Source organism: Canis aureus, chromosome 6 (genome assembly GCF_053574225.1).
Source record: "Canis aureus isolate CA01 chromosome 6, VMU_Caureus_v.1.0, whole genome shotgun sequence".
Lineage (NCBI taxonomy): Eukaryota > Metazoa > Chordata > Mammalia > Carnivora > Canidae > Canis > Canis aureus.
In genome coordinates, this window is record NC_135616.1 from 33,485,862 (window position 1) to 33,499,006 (window position 13,145).

Here is a 13,145-nt window from a genome sequence, read left to right on the forward strand (position 1 = left end):
TAATATATGTGGTAATATTCTTGTTCAACAAATTCTGGAAGTTATATGTTATTCCCATGAAATATTATGTTAATAATTATTTATATTACTATTTCCCATAAATATATATATATATTATTTCCCATGAAATTTAGGCTTATTTTATTAACTTAAAAAATCTTAAAAAAAAAATCTTTTACTGACATTTAGTGATATTTAGATTAATTTTAAAATAATTTTATCCTTATAATATTCTACATTACTATTTTAGAAACAGCAACTTTATTCAAATATTATTTTCTATTGCTGGATATTGTATAATTTTTCATATATAGAGAACAATTTAAATAAAAAGATGCTGTGAATATTTCACGTTGTATCATGTAGTATATAACTGTATGCTATTCAAAAAGTATATATCATATTGAAATAGCAAATTATGTTTGCATAATTTTTCTCATAGCTTATTATTAATAGATGAAAAAATGATTTTGATGTTTGCACATTTATTGACTATTTGATCACATTATTAACCATTTATATTACCTCAAAAGTTTTTCAGTGGTTCTTTTTTTGTTGTTGTTAATTTTATTTATTTGAGAGAGAGCACAAGTGGGGAGAGGGGTATAGGGAGAGAGAAAGGGAGAACCATACTCCCTGCTGAGCAAAGAGCCTGATGAAGAGCTTGTTCCCAGGATGTTGAGATCATGACCTGAGCTGAAGTCAGATGTCACCTACGTACCCCTCAGTGAGTTTTATTAAGATTTTTTTTTAAGATTTTATTCATTCATGAGAGACACAGAGAGAAATGCAGAGACACAGGAAGAGGGAGAAGCAGGCTTCCAACAGTGAAATTGATTTGGGGACTTGATCCCAGAACCCTGGGACCATGCCCCAGGCCGAAGGCAGGCACTCAACCACTGAGTCACCCAGGTGCCCCAATTTTATTAAGTTTTTTAGATGACCAATTATATTAATCTAGATTAATGATATTTTTATCATCTCATTTTTAAACTTCTAATCACATTGCCTCATCTTCCACTAGGATGCTGCATAATAGATGAAATATTTTTTCTTTTTTTCTATGTTTCGTGTTTCACCTGTTCAAATGAATCTAATAATTGGTTTGATTTAGATATTTTATTCATGTTAAGAGGACATTCTTTTATTATTAGATTTGGTATGGATAATCGATTTTATTAAATATTTTTCTAGCATCTATTATCCTTATGACTTTTCTCTTCTGAAGTTTTAATATAATTAATTTTAATGTATTTCCTAATATCATAGTCTTTCTTTTATTCTTGTAATAAGCCTTAACAGATCTTGTAACAAAACAAAAAACAAAACAAAACAAACAACAAACAAAAACAGATCTTGTAACAGTATTCTGACTGAATGTACTAATTTTTTATTTTTTATTTATTTATTTTTTTTTTTTAATTTTTATTTATTTATGATAGTCACAGAGAGAGAAAGAGAGGCAGAGACACAGGCAGAGAGAGAAGCAGGCTCCATGCACCGGGAGCCTGATGTGGGAATCGATCCCGGGTCTCCAGGATCGCACCCTGGGCCAAAGGCAGGCGCCAAACCGCTGCGCCACCCAGGGATCCCTGAATGTACTAATTTTTTAATGAAATTTATATCTCTACACACAATATTGGAATCAGGTATATTTTAACTTAGTAAAATGAGTGCAATATTTTTTATTTCATTCCCCAGGCTTTTAAACAGTATAAGAAATAAATAAATGATATGGTCTTTAAAGAGGTCAAAAAAAATTTCCTCTATACAAGATAGTATTTTTTTCCCCAATTACGTGGTCTATTTATTTTGGTTTTGGTAACTAATTCTTGAATCAGTGTTAATCATTTATACATTTCCATACCATTCTTACTTATATCAGTACTTCCAATTTTATTATATAGATTTGAATGTGATAATCTCTTAATGTTTTTTCCATCTTTACTACATTGATATTCTATTAATTTTTTTACATACTGTTGTGTTTTTCTCAATTAAAAAATATATTGGCCACTTTGTATCTATTTATTCAAAGAACCAGCTCTTCAATTGAGTTATGAGGTCTTTTTACTGTCAAAGTTTAACCAATTTATTAAGTAGTTTATTAATAAAATACTTGCTTATTAATTTGCTTTTTAATTTATTAGTTTATGCTTCTATGTCTTATAAGACAATGATCAGTGATATCTTTGCATTGATGCACTTTGCATTGATGCATAAAATCCTTGCCATTAACCATTTGATTTTACATTGAACAAAAATCATTTCAGTATCTTAATATATATCATTTCAAATCTCCATTCTCCTCATTGTAATGAAGTGGGGTTTTTTTTAACCTTTTTTTTTTTTAAATCTACTTTCATTATTTATCTTAGAAATGAGAAGAAATAAAACAGTCTTCACATTCTATAATTCCATACTGGAGCATTATATAAATATCACTCTAACTTTTATGATCATTTTTTCTCAATCATTTTCCTCCAGAAATTATCTTTTTAAGATTTTATTTATTTATTCATGAGAGGCACAGAAAGAGAGAGAGTCAGAGACATAGGCAGAGGGGGGAAGCAGGCTCCCTGCAAGGAGCCCAATGCGGGACTGGATCCCCAATTCCGAGATCACACCCTGAGCCATAGGCAGCCGCCCAACTGCTGAGCCACCCAGGCATCCCATACTCCAAAGATTAAAAGGTGATTTTAGACATCTTACCTATCATTTACAAGCTTTAGTTCAAGGTACTGTCCTTCTGATATTCAAATTTTATAGACTTACATTTCCTGTGATTAACGTTACCTTTTCTCTGTATATGTATTTTTATTCCCATCTTAGATTTGGGCTTTTCATAGAATTTACTATGTGAGTAAATGAATAATGAAGAATAGGTTCAATCCTGGCTTTCTTTCTTTGATTGCTTCATTCATACACCGCGTTTTTGTGTTTAGTCAACTTCATTTAGATACAATTTACATAAAATTAAAGGTACACATTTTAAAGGTACAAATACAACATCCCAAAACTTTTGGTATGCAGCAAAAACAATAGTTAGAAGGATGTTTAGTGATAAATGCCTACTTTAAAGAAGAAAAAAGATCTCATATAAACAACCTAACTTTATACCTCGAGGAACCAGAACAAATGAAAGAGATAGAAGAGAAAGAAAAGAGAACAGAAAAGCAAGAAAAACAGATTGACCTTAAAATTAGAAGAAGGGAGGAAACACTAAAAGGCAAAGCAGAACTAAATGAAATAGAGACTAAACACAGTTGTTTGCTTCCCTGTCCATTTTCGTCTTATTTTGTCTTCCCTTCCCTTCCGTTCATCTATTTTGCTACTTAAATTCCACATGAGTGAAATCATAGGGTATTTGTCTTTCTCTGTCTAACTTATTTTGCTTAGTACAATATACTCTAGTTCCATCCACGTCATTAGAAATGGCAAAATTTCACTCTTTTTTGGTGGCTGAGTAATATTCCATTATACATACCACTCTTTTTATCATTCATCAGTCCATGTTTAAAATTGAATTCTAAAGGTTTATATATATTCATAATATGTTGACAGAAATAGTATTGTGAATATTTTTGCCCACCCTGTAATGATTTTTATTGTTCATAATAATTCATTTTAAAGAGAAGATTTTTTATTTTGGTCAATTTCAACTTACCAGCTTTTTTGTGCTTTTTTTCTTTCAGTATTCTTATATTTCAACTTTTATATTTAGGTCTATTACCCATTTTCAAATAATTTTTGTTCATGGTATGTGGTCAGGGCCAATATTCAACTTTTAATATATTTATTTATGCCAGTCTCATGTCTTTTAAAGGAATGTATTATTTCTCCCATTGAATTGCCATACTGCCATGATTCAAAAAATTGAATATTTGCATATGAATTATTTCTGGATTGTTATTTTGTTCCATTAACTTATATATGTATTTCTATATGAATGACTATTTTTAAACATCTGTCACTTTATAGTAGGTCATAAAATTTCTATGTCTACTTAAGTTTATTTTTGTTATTCTAGTTAGAGCAATTGCCAGTTATAAAATATTCATTTTCTTTCTTTCATTTATAATTTTATTTCCTCTGTTAAATTTCTTGTTTCCTCATTAAAATCAAATTTTTCTTTAATTGTGTGAGCATATTTTATAATATGCTTCTTTAACAATGTTTGCTAAATCTTATATCTGGATTATTTCAAGATCAGTTTTTATTGAGCGCTCTCTTTTCTGAACTATGGGAACAAGTTTCCAGTTTTTTGCATATCTAGCAAATTCTTTATTGCATTCTGGGCAATGTAGATACTATGTTGTAAAAAATTTGGATTCTGTTATCTTTCTCTGAAGAATGCTGATTTTTGTAGTAGGCAGTATAATTACTGAGTGATTTCCCTGTCCTACCATAGGCTTGCTTTAATGCATTGTTAGGGCAGGTCTCTGGAAAACTTAAAATGTTTCTCATACCCCTCTAACTAGATGGTACTCAGAGTCTATCTTGCATATCTTGCAAGGATTTGATTTAATTTTTTTTAAGATTTAATTTATTTATTCATGAGAGACACAAAGAGAGAGAGACAGAGATACAGGCAGAGGGAGAACCAGGCTCCACGCAGGGAGCCCGACATGGGACTAGATTCCGGGTCTCTAGGATCACGCCCTGGGCGGAAGGTGGCGCTAAACTGCTGAGCCACCCATTCTGCCCAAGAATTTGATTTAGATTGGATCTAGAGTAGGTCCTATTTTAAGGTGTGGTGCTTGCTTCTTATAGGAGAATTTTCTGAAGTCCCAGCAGGATGTCTGAATGTTAATGAGATAATAGGTATTTCTGCCACTCTTTGAAAATATAATGCCCCACCACCATCACTAGACCTCTTGGTATCTCTGTTCTACTCTCAGCTTCATGGCAGCTATTCTTGGTGACCCTCAAGTAGTCTTATTCTTTGCATGTGCTGCCCTGTCCTCAGCTGAAGACTCAATTGAGACCCAAACAGATTTCTGGAAATAACCTTCCTTCCTCAATTCCCCCTCTGTGCTGCATTACAGATACAGACCTGCTTTAGCTTCCCTTCACACATATCTCTGCCCCTTCATCTCACCAAATCTGCTGAGTTCTGATTGTATTCTAGCTTATTATGCATTCGTCCTTTATTTCTCCAAGCAAAGAATGGAACAATATGGGAACTTATCTCTTGAGTTTCCCACCTCTCTAGACTTGCAATCTTGTTTTGTCTATTGTCTAAGACTTTGCCTTTCTTTCTCTGTTTCTTGGTTTTCTAATCTAGAAAATAAAAACTGTAATACTGATTTATTTCTAAGTTCTTTCTCAGTTCTAATCTTCCATGAGTCTGGAATATAGAAATTACTTTCTTTGTAATTTTTATTTTCCATGTTTATCAGGCACTAAAGTGTTTGTAAAGAAACATTGATATATTTTTATAATGAGAACCTATTCAAAATATATAATCAGCTTATACAAATATAAATAAAAATACATTGCAATTTCTTGAAATTTGTGTCTAAAACTAATATTGAAGTATAAGTTACTTTTCATTTATAAATCATTTCTGTCAGCAATATGGTTCAGTATTTCAGTAAAGTATTAAAAAAAAAAAAACAAAAAACAGTACATCTAAGAGGCTGAAGAATCTACTTCTCCAGCTACTTGATTGCCCTTAGAATGGAATAGCAGAAGAATCTCCTCATAATCATAGCAATTCAGTCTCATTTAACCAAGAGTATAATTATCAGAGGTGATTTTGCACCTGGATTTATACCTAGTATTGAACTCATGATGAAGAAAACACTATCTAAATTATTCAAATTAATAAATTAACTAGGTCAAAAAGCACCTTATAAGGAAAATTTTTCTGTTTCTTGCTAGACTAAAAAGGTAAAATAAAAAGTGAAAGCCTTTCTTAAATACTATTTCAATGAAAAAAAAGTCTAATCAATTTTAAGTTTATTTAAAATTGATCCACTCCTATATGTTAAAGTAAATAACTTATGGAATAGCAGTAATCAAGTACTACAAACAATTGAAAGTGTGTTGAATGTGAGAGAAAATATAAGCAACTTCTGAGCACATTCATGATTAAAATAGATTTGAAAGGAAAGGTTAAAATGGTTGTATTTCTATTTGGATAATAAAAAATGTTCTAACAAGAAAATTGTCAACTTGGCATTTTGGTCAATCTCCATTTCATACTTAATTTTTTATTAATAATAATATTTAAGTAAGATATTATGGAGGAATATATTGGAAATATATTGGAGGACTTAAAAATAAGCCTACTCTCTTCTTATAAAATTTAAAGCCCATTCTTATCTGTAATAGAAATCAGCAGAAATGTTCAAAACCTTAACTCACCAAAGGAATAGAAAAAGAGAATGATGTAACAGAGTCAAATGCAGAGTAAGCACACACAAATAAGGTCAGCTGATCTTTGACAAATGCAGAAAGAAAATACAATGGAGACAAGATAGTTCTTTCAGTAAATGGTGCTGGAACAATTGGGCATCCACATGTAAAAACAAACAAATGAACCTAGATGCAGAAAAAGATGAACTCAAAATGGATCACAGACCTAAATGTAAAGGACAATAATATAAAATTCCTAGCAAATAACATAGTAGAAAATCTAGATGACATTGGGTTTGACAATGACTTTTAGAATCAAATAAAAACTTCTGATCTGCAAAAGACATTGCCAAGAGAATGAGAAGATAAGCAATAAACTGAAAAAATACTTACATAAGACATCTGATAAAAGGACTGTTACCTAAAATACATGAGGAATTCTTTAAACTCAAGAAAATAATCCTTTAAAAAATAAGAGCTCTGAATGGATATATCTTACCAAAGAATACATGAGTATTGGAAGATAGGCCCAACGTCATATGTCACTAAGGGATTACAAATTAAAACCATGAGATACCCTACACATCAATTAGGATGGTCAAAATCCAAAACAGAGAAATCAAAATTTAGCAAATATATGAAGCAAGAGGAACTCTCATTGCTAATGGGAATGCAAAATGGTACAGCCACTTTGGAAGACATTTTAGCAGTTTCTTAACAAAACTGAATGTATTCTCACCATATCCTATAACAATCATACTCCATGGTATTTTCCCAAATGAGTTAAAAACTTATGTCCATATGTAAAAACCTACATATGAATGCTTATAGAAGCTCTACTGATAATTGCCAAAATGTATAAACCATCAAGATATCTTTCAGTAGATATATGGATAAGTCAACTGTGGTAAAAATAGAATTTTTTCAGTGCTAAAAATAAATGAAATAATCAAGCTATGAAAAGACAGGAGAATCTTAAGTGCATAATACTAAATGAAGTAAGCCAATCTGAAAAAGAATATATACTATGATTCCAGTTACATAACATTCTAGAAAAGGTAAAACTATGAAGACAACAAAAATACCAGCAGATTACAGGACATAGGGGAGAGGGAAGGATGAATGATAGATTGCAAAATATTTTTAGGTCAGTGAAGCTACTAGGTACTATCATGATGGATACACATCAATATACATATCCTAAAACCCATAGAATATACACCACCAAGATTGAGCCCTACTGTAAACTACAGATTTGGATAATAATACCATTCAGTTTAGATTTGTTGATTGCAACAAATGTGTCACTCTAGTGCAAGATGTTGATAGTGTCAGAGGCTGTTCAAGAAGGGGTATAAAGGTTACTTAGGAAATACGTACTCTCTGCTCAATTTTCCTGCAAACTTGAAACTGCTCTAAAATTGAAGTCTTTATTTTTTTAATATATTTTAAAGGTTTTATTTATTTATTCATGAGAGATACAGAGGGAGGCAGATACACAGGCAGAAGGAGAAGCAGGCTCCTTGGGGGGAGTCTGATGTGGGACTGGATCCTGGGACTCCGAGACCATGCCCTGAGCTGAAGGCAGATGCTCAAACATTGAGCCACCCAGGTGTCCCTCTTTTTTTTTTTTTTAAGATTTTATTTATCTATTAGAGAGAGAGAGGATGAGCAGGGGGAGGAACAGAGGGAGAAACAGACTCCTCACTAAGCACGGAGCCTGACAAGGGACTCTATCCCAGGACTCCAGAATCATGACCTGACCCAAAGATAGATGCTTAACCAGCTGAGCCACCCAGGTACTCCTAAAAATGAAGTCTTAAAAAAAAATCAAACGATATTAATTTCAAAAGAATTGAATATTAATACATACTGAAAGACAATTATGAAAAATCTGTCCTAACTGTAATATAAATAATATGATAGGACTACACACCTATTATGAGTTACAATTTTGCACCCATTTCTGATGTAAGAAATTTTTACTCTTATTATACAATTCTCAGACACTAGTTGTTATCCTTTTTTTTTAAAGATTTTATTTATTTATTCATTCATTCATGAAAGACACAGAGGGAGAGGCAGAGACACAGGCAGAGGGAGAAGTAGGCTCCCTGCAGGGAGCCCGATGTGGGACTCGATCCCGGGTCTCCAGGATCACGCCTTGGGCCAAAGGCAGGTGCTAAACTGCTGAGCCACCCAGGGATCCCCACTAGCTGTTATGTAATTTAACTCAATTCTGTCACAGTTTACCAGGAGATAGAATCAGGTGCCAAAGGTTAAGGGCTCAGTCCTATAAGACTCCCTCCCATACACACCTTTAAGAAAATTGCAAGTCCAGGTCATTGCCTGTGCTTCTGACTGGTTATAGATCCAAGGTTCCCAAACCCCATTTTGGGCTTAATTTGCTAGAGAACAGAACTCAGAGAAACATTTTAATTGCTAGATTATTGGTTTATTATAAAAAGCTATAACTCAAGAGCAGCCAGATGAAAGAGATGCATAGGTCAAGGTATGGGAAAGGGTTAAGAAGCTCCCATGCCCTCTCCAAAAGACCACCACTCTCCCCAAATCACCATGTTACTCCAACCCAGAAGATTTCCAAACAGTGTCCTTTTGGGTATATGAGGAGCATTATAACACAGGCACAGTAGAATAAACCATTGGCCATTGGTGATCAAATTCAATCTACAACCCCTCTATCTTCCCAAAGGTCTGAGAGTAGTACTGAAAATTCCAATCCTCCGATCATATGGTTGGCTCCATTGGCAACCAGCCCCCATCCTTAGGTGTTTCTCAAACTCACCATATTAATCTAAAAAAAAAGACACCTTTATGGTTCTCATCACAGGAATTTCCAAGAGTTTTAAAAGCCCCTTGCCAGGAAAAGAGTTGAAGACCAAATATATATTTATAATTATAATTCACAATGTTACATGAGTCAAATGGGAAAAAAGGTAGCAACAGCTACTAAAAACATGTATTCACATCTTAGATTCCATTAATTGAGGGTGTTTGTTCAGAATAAAAGTAGATAAAAGTTATAGTCTGTGCTACTCAAATCACATTAAGATGTGTGTCACTTTGAGCTTCTTACCACATAAATATACCAAGGGGATGGTATTAGAATGAGAGAAAGGCAAATTATAAAACTCTAGGGTAAAGTAGACATTTTAAACTTGTGTCACCAATAGCATTTCCCGTTGTCAGAAAAAAAGAAAAATGGAAGTGTCTCCTTGGATAAGAGATAGTTCTAAAATGGTCTTGGAAAGTATATGTAATTAGCAATATGTTATTCCAAGTAGGATAGTGTTCAATGATAACAGATAAATTCCCAGTCAGAGTAACTCAGCATAACAAAGGTTAATATCATCACCTTGGAGTATCCAACATGGATGTTACTGGTCGTGTTCTCTGGGGCCATTATCCTATTTGTGCTGTTTCATGGATTCCGACTTCCTCTGGCAGAGAGAGGACTTCCATTCATAGGTCTTTGCCTCCAGGTGCACGAAAGAAATGAAAGCACCCAAGAGAAGTTTTCCAGCTAAAGACCTAGAAGTGACTTATATCACTGCTCCCCACAACCCACTGGCCAGATTAGTTATATGTCCTGGCCTAAATACCAGGAGAAGTGGGAAATGGAATTTTTGTCTGCTATAAATAACTCTCTCCAACATTTTCCTTGGCAAACAATTTATTCTTATAACAACAGTTTGGCTTCATACACTAATTGATTTCTGTTTTTTAAATCCCATTCATTAATATCACAATAATATTTATATTTATGATAATGTATAAATCTTTCAAAAACTTTTTTTTATATCTAAATTATACTCACTGGTATAGCTATTTGTGAATACATAGAGGTACCACAAACTGACTTGTATTAATGTTTTTCAGTTGGTTAGGTAGGGGATTATCCACTGCACAAATTCTTCACTTTTCTGGTTTGTACTTAGCACTCCCTATGAGACTACTCTAAGAGACCTTTGACTAATCTGGCATTCACAGAGATTTCTTCAGCTGACTTGGGTATTTCTTCAGTTGCTCTGGGGTTTGGCTTATCCTTTCTTCCTAAACATTCCCATTTTCCCCACTCAGAAGCATATAATGTGCTATATAGTATTCCCCTAAAGTCATTTTATCTCAAAACAAATGTGAATTTGAGAGGTGTTCACACACACACAAAACCTCAATGAATTTAGTAAAATCTAGCAATAGAGCAGTTCTATCTGTGGGAAAACATTTGTAATGGCCTCAAAGATATAGATGGATAATGTATGTGGACATTTGGAACAGAAGAAACAAGTAGCTACCATTTTTCATAGCTTCATGGGAAACATGATAGATGGGGAATAGGGAGAGGAAAAAAGAAACAAAGGCTGGATATACATGTGATGTTTCTACAAAAACCCCCAACAAATGATGAAGAGATTGGCGGACAGGTGGCAAGCAGATATTCCCAGAGCAGACAACCGACAAAAACCAGAGAAGCACTAGTTATTGTTATCCACCTGACTACAAGTTAATTAAGTCTGGTATGAATAAAATAATCTTGTTATTACCTACAGATGTGATCCCAGGGAAATTTTAAATCATTTGTAAGATCATGTAGCTATTGAGTGAATCTTGTTTTCTTACCTTCATTCCAGTATCTCTTTACCTGAGGACACATGCTGCTCTGCCTCTGAACTTTCTCCCACTACACCTTCCCCGAGCAGAGTGCCGACACAGGAGAGGACGCTTTCATTTTTGAGGATTGGTTTAGAATCACCCAGACCTGCAGCTGTACTAAAAATTGCAGAGAAGTTTCCACTCCATCCCTTACCCCATCCCTCTGCTTCCTTATCTCCAGCTCTGTAGCAGAGCAACATTCAAAAATAGCAGAGCACATGCAGAGAATGGTTTCCATGTCCACGAGCCCATTCTACTAAACAGTGAAAGCAGGCAGTGATAAAAATGTTCTGATCACTTCACTTAAACATTAGACAACTTTTAGCATTTTTCACTATCTCACAGAAGCTTAAAAATATTCTAAATATGCATTCATCCAATCAAAATCAAAGAGACTTAATATCTCTGCTAATCTGTGACTCTTATACAATAAACTGCATGATTACTACAAAGGCAGTGCTCATTCCCTAAACTCTCCTTCTTAGGACTTTCAGACATCTTTCCTTCTTTCTCCATTATTAAAATATATCTCTTGGATGTGCACAATGACTCTTCCATCAATTCTATAAGTCTGTTTTGGATTCTCTGGTTTGCTGTAAAAATGTTTTCTCCTTGACTTATTTTCTTTCCAAGGAGAAGTAATGAAGACATGATCAGCTGACTGCATGCATAAGATTTTTCTTCCAAATATACAATTCTGTTGTTCTATGATTTATGAGAAGGGAGGGAAAGGCTGTAGTAATGGTAGTAAGATTTTTTTCTATTTTCTGGAATTATATTTCTATAATAAGTGAAGAGAATGAAAGCCACTTCAGAAGAAGATATCAGGTAATGGATGATAGCAGGAAGGATCAGAAATATACTGAAACACAGATTGGCAGGGGAAGTATAGAAAACGTTTCTTCCAGTGAGCCCTGGGGAGAATAAGTTGGTCACCAAACATGGTTGAAATTGTCATCTCTTGTTCAGTGCAATTAGATCTTTTCTGGGACATAAGATCTTTATTCAGCCAAGTCACCCACTCTGACTATGGAAGACATAGGTCAAAAAAGGCCATATATTGGGCTGCCTGGACGCCTCAGTTGGTCAACCATCTGCCTTCAGCTCGGGTTATAATCTCAGGGTCCTGGGATGGAGCCCCATGTCAGGCTCCCTGCTCAGCAGGAGTCTGCTCCTCCTTCTCCCTCTGCTCCACCCTCCTCCCCTCCACCTCTGGTGCTCTCTCTCTCTCTCTCGCAAATAAAAATCTTAAGAAAAAAAATAGGTCATATAGACATGTGGCAATAAGGAACTATCTTTCTTTTCTGATATAAAACTCCAGAAATGAGTGGAATTCTAAGTTTACACAGAAGTTAATGGATATTTCTTTCCCAGGAAGGCCCAAGTTCCCTGTTGCAGCATGGTTTACTGAGATTTTTTTTTTCCTAATAAAGTTACCCAGAAACCACTCATTAGTCTTTTTGCCTCTCACATTCAATAAATAATTCATCCTTCAATATTGTGCCTATAAAAATAAGAGAAGTCAATCAAGCAATGCTTTTATAAGCCATGGGAGGAAATTTCTCAAAGATTGCTCTTTATGTCATGACTTTCTCGCAAAATGGCACTAATCAGACAGACTACAGTGTTTCTTACAGCCTATTTATTGCTTAATTTTTTTTCCCTTCTGCCCTAATAAAACTCTGAACAGTGACTATTGAATAATAGATCCCAAGTAAAACCATTCTTACTGATTGAAAGATGGTTATTTTAGTACTGTGGCTGTTGGCAGGTCCTCCTTAATCTTCAACCACCTTGGATTTTGTTTTTTGAGGTTTTTTTAATCTATCTCCCTCAAGATTGGACATCGTCAATTTTATCTCATATCAGAAGAGAGGTCGCTGGATTTGAAACATGATATGAGTGTATAACATAAAATTCTAGCACTATCAATATTCACAGCTGACTAGATCTTTATCTATAAACTCCTTTCCTGGCTGTAGGTTCACAACCTCTGGGAGCTTTCCCAGCTCCCACATGTAGAGGGCAAGGAGAGACCAAAGAAGCAGCTACTCCTAGTAGGTAGGTGGCAGTGTTAATGACAGCAAAGCGAACTTACTTACAAAGCT

The 13,145-nt window shown here is 34.2% G+C and overlaps 1 protein-coding gene across 5 annotated transcripts in view; it reads right to left on the bottom strand.

Annotated features, from left to right (window-relative positions):
* Nucleotides 1-11,168, bottom strand: part of RIT2 (Ras like without CAAX 2) — a 476,484-nt gene extending 465,316 nt beyond the window's left edge. For 2 of the 5 annotated variants that reach the window (XM_077900609.1, XM_077900608.1), the window contains exon 1: nucleotides 11,005-11,150. Coding sequence is in view for 1 of the 5 variants with exons in the window: in XM_077900607.1 (XP_077756733.1) it covers nucleotides 11,005-11,038 (34 nt within the window). In the remaining 4 variants the exon portion in view is untranslated. Of the gene's footprint in view, nucleotides 1-11,004 lie in introns of all 5 variants that reach the window. The other 3 variants (XM_077900610.1, XM_077900611.1, XM_077900607.1) reach the window with 2 other exon arrangements.
* Between the last annotated feature and the right edge of the window lie 1,977 nt (nucleotides 11,169-13,145).